The sequence below is a fragment of the Helianthus annuus genome, chromosome 2 (genome assembly GCF_002127325.2).
Source record: "Helianthus annuus cultivar XRQ/B chromosome 2, HanXRQr2.0-SUNRISE, whole genome shotgun sequence".
NCBI classification, from domain to species: domain Eukaryota; kingdom Viridiplantae; phylum Streptophyta; class Magnoliopsida; order Asterales; family Asteraceae; genus Helianthus; species Helianthus annuus.
In genome coordinates this window covers 169165164-169168815 of record NC_035434.2, presented here as the reverse complement: position 1 = coordinate 169168815, position 3652 = coordinate 169165164, and the positions used below count along the sequence as shown (strand labels likewise).

The window sequence follows — 3652 nt, the reverse complement described above, 5'->3', positions numbered from 1 at the left end:
GTGCCTTGTTACCCTTCTTATAAAACACATTATTAAATTGCATACTAGAACTAATAATGCAATTAAATATTAAAAAAAATGTACTATATCATATAAAACAATTTGTGTGTAAGATGCTGGAGTCAGTCAGACTACTTAAAATGAACATTGCAGAAGGGCTTCTATGAATCAAAAGAGAGAGAAAGAGAGAATAGAAAGATAAAGGAGTATTTATTAAATACTCTCATCTTTCTAATAAATTCTTTCCTTTTCCTCTTCTCTTCAATCTTTTTTAAAAACCATCTCCTCACCCTGAAATTCTCTCTTAACTACTACTGCTTTAGGGTAATATATATATATTTATACCATTCACCCTTTCCATAGCTACTGTGTTAATTCTTTACCTCTTGTGCTTTCATTCACAAGCTAATTATCACTTGCTTTTATGCTTTGTTAGATTTCTTCAGGTGTTAACATATTATTAGCTTCTCAAGTGCAAAGAAGACAAGATGAATTCAAACAACTGGCTTTCATTTCCTCTTTCTCCAACTCATTCATCTTTACCACCTCACAATTTTTCTTTAGGTCTTGTTCATGAAAACATAGACACCCCTTTCTCTAACCAAGGTAGAATAATATATATACATATATATCTTTGTTAACTATTTGTTTATGTTTATGTTTATGTTTATGTAATATTTTTTAACAAAAATGTTGTAGCAGAATGGAACTTGATTGGGGCACAAGGTAGCAATGATCAAGTCCCTAAAGTTGCTGATTTTTTGGGTGTGAGCAAGTCAGAAAACTCTTCAGAACTTGTGACATACAATGATATGCAAACAGGTAATGACACAGATTATCTGTTCACAAACAGCAGTTTGTTGCCACAAGTTCAAAACACTTTATCTGCCACACCTACAAGCTATGAACTTCCAGAAAATTCAAGCACTTTGCAGTCTTTGACATTGTCTATGGGTAGTGGAAAGCGTTCGACTTGTGAAACAAGCACCGGTACTGATAACACTAGCAATGATAATACCAATACTACTACAAGTGTTGTTGAAGCTAACCCTAGAAGGACTTTGGATACTTTTGGTCAAAGAACCTCAATCTATCGTGGTGTAACTAGGTCGGTTATTATTATTATATTTCTAGATATTTATTACATTATTAACACAGATTTTTAAGAACTTTATTAACATTTTTTTATCCTATTTGAATTATTAAATTGCAGGCATAGATGGACAGGAAGATATGAAGCTCATTTATGGGATAATAGTTGTAGAAGAGAAGGGCAATCAAGAAAAGGACGTCAGGGTACACAATTTTATCAATTTTTGTAACTTATTTTTCCCTAGGGTTTATTATTTCTTTTATTTACTAACTTTTTTTGTGTTTGTTCTTTGCAATACCGCTGTTCGGCATTTCTCTTGGCGCAGTTTATCTAGGTAAGTTTGATTATTTACATCGTAGTGTCGAGTTATCTTTCATCAATATCATGATCTTCTATTCAAAGTGGAAATGATCTCATTTTTTTACCAATTTTGGTGGCTAGGTGGATATGACAAAGAAGAGAAAGCAGCTAGGGCTTATGATATGGCTGCACTCAAGTATTGGGGAACTTCTACTACCACCAACTTTCCGGTATATATACTTCTTGCCATCAATTATTTTAAATTTTTTTGTACATGCAGGTAATGTTTTTATATCTTAAGCGAATCGCGATAATGGAGTTTTTTCTTGTGTTTATTACAGATTACTAACTATGAAAAGGAAATTGAAGACATGAAACACATGACTAGACAAGAATTTGTAGCATCTATTAGAAGGTTAGCAACCTATTTACTTTTTACTGTCAGCCAACACGTATGGAAAAAAATCCTAGGTCCGTCACTGGTCATGTAGTCGTTTTTAGTTTTAGTTAATCATCGGTTGTTTTGTTACAGGAAGAGTAGTGGATTTTCACGTGGTGCATCGATGTATCGAGGTGTAACCAGGTACCAAAACCCTAATCAAGACCTTCTTCTCTCTCTGTATTATAATTTCTCTCTCTTTCATAGTCTTATACAAGCTGTTAAATCTCATGATCAGACATCATCAGCATGGAAGATGGCAAGCAAGAATAGGAAGAGTTGCAGGCAACAAAGATCTCTACTTGGGAACTTTCAGTATGTACCATGTTTCATCAATAATCAGATCTTGTGTTCATTCATCTATCTTAATTAAATTCTTCTCAAAAACCTATGTATATGCATGCACCTACAAAGTCTCTAGTTTACCATGTGGATTACCATAACACTAGCTTTTATTAACTTCATAAAAACACTATTCAAATTTTGGGTTTTGGCCCCCATTACACGCTCATTGTTTTATTGCATTTATTTCTTTCATATTCCAAAACAATGTGTACATATTTAAGATCTTGTATTTATGTTGCTATTAATTATGTTTCTTTTATGAGTGCATATAATTAACTAGAAAACTCATGCAGGCACTGAGGAAGAAGCGGCTGAAGCGTATGACATAGCAGCTATAAAATTTCGAGGACTAAGCGCCGTTACAAATTTTGACATGAACCGTTATGATGTTAAAAGTATACTTGAAAGCAACACTCTACCCATCGGTGGAGGAGCGGCGAAACGCTTAAAAGAGGCTCAAGCAATTGAGTCATCAAGAAAGCGCGAAGAAATGATCGCTCTTGGCTCGGGTTTTCCTTTTGGAACCTCGGCCAACGCGGGTGGTGTGTTACAAGCCTACCCTCTTTTACAACAACCATTTGAGACACAAGCACCACAACCTTTGCTAACTTTACATAACCCTGAAATCTCTCACTATTCCACTCAAGACCCTCAGTTTCACCAAAGTTACCTACAATCCCATCATCATCACCCTTATAACATGCATGGCTCTCACCAATCTTCAAGTCAAACACCGCAGTTCTACAATAGTTATCTTCAAAACAACCCGGTTTTGCTTCATGGGTTGATGAACATGGGTGGATCTTCATCTTCTTTGATGGATGGTACTAACAACAACGGTGGTAGCTCGAGTGGGAGCTATAGCGGCGGAGGGTATTTAGGTAATTTTCTTGGTCAGTCAGGGAATACCGCCGAGGAGCTAGCCATGGTTAAGGTTGATTATGATAATTTGCCAACAGAGAACAACTATGCTGGCTGGTCTGGTGATTCATCGGTTCAAGAATCAAACCCAAGCGTTTTCACAATGTGGAATGACTAATTAACGTGATCAGAAAGATCGAAGGACAAGCAAAAAGTTGAATATTCTGATAATAACAGTTTTTATTTTTCTTGTTTTGTAATGGTTTTAACTTTAATGAATGTTCAAGAGGGTGTACCGATCCAAATTTTGGTTTTTAGTAGCATCATTTATTATTGCACCACGGAAATTATAACCATAGATTATGTCTCAATGAAAATTTTATGTTTCAAAGGTAAAACATGAACAACTTACGTGCAATTATTTATATATATTTGATTTGTAATATAAGTTCACGTGTATTTGTCTTGCATACACATACATATATAAAAGATTATTAACATCATAATACAAAGCATTTTATTATTTTAACATCCTATGCTATTTCATCTAGATATTAAACCGTTGTAGACTTCGATTATGATATATAGACACAAAATCGAAGAAAACAAACGGA

The 3652-nt window shown here is 34.5% G+C and overlaps 1 protein-coding gene across 2 annotated transcripts; it reads left to right on the top strand.

Annotated features, from left to right (window-relative positions):
- Positions 1 to 235: 235 nt before the first annotated feature.
- On the top strand, positions 236 to 3396 carry LOC110927116 (AP2-like ethylene-responsive transcription factor PLT2). Of its 2 annotated transcripts, XM_035985641.1 has the most exons (10): positions 236 to 324; positions 437 to 606; positions 700 to 1108; positions 1214 to 1296; positions 1419 to 1427; positions 1535 to 1623; positions 1735 to 1808; positions 1926 to 1976; positions 2071 to 2147; positions 2471 to 3396. In XM_035985641.1, the coding sequence occupies exons 2-10, from the start codon at positions 489 to 491 to the stop codon at positions 3214 to 3216; spliced, it is 1656 nt and encodes a 551-aa protein (XP_035841534.1). In that variant the 5' UTR covers positions 236 to 324; positions 437 to 488; the 3' UTR covers positions 3217 to 3396. The 2 variants fall into 2 exon arrangements, with proteins under 2 accessions (XP_035841534.1, XP_022026411.1); XM_022170719.2 differs by lacking the exon at positions 236 to 324 and having other exon boundaries at positions 489 to 606; positions 703 to 1108; positions 2471 to 3216.
- The last annotated feature ends 256 nt before the right edge of the window (positions 3397 to 3652 follow it).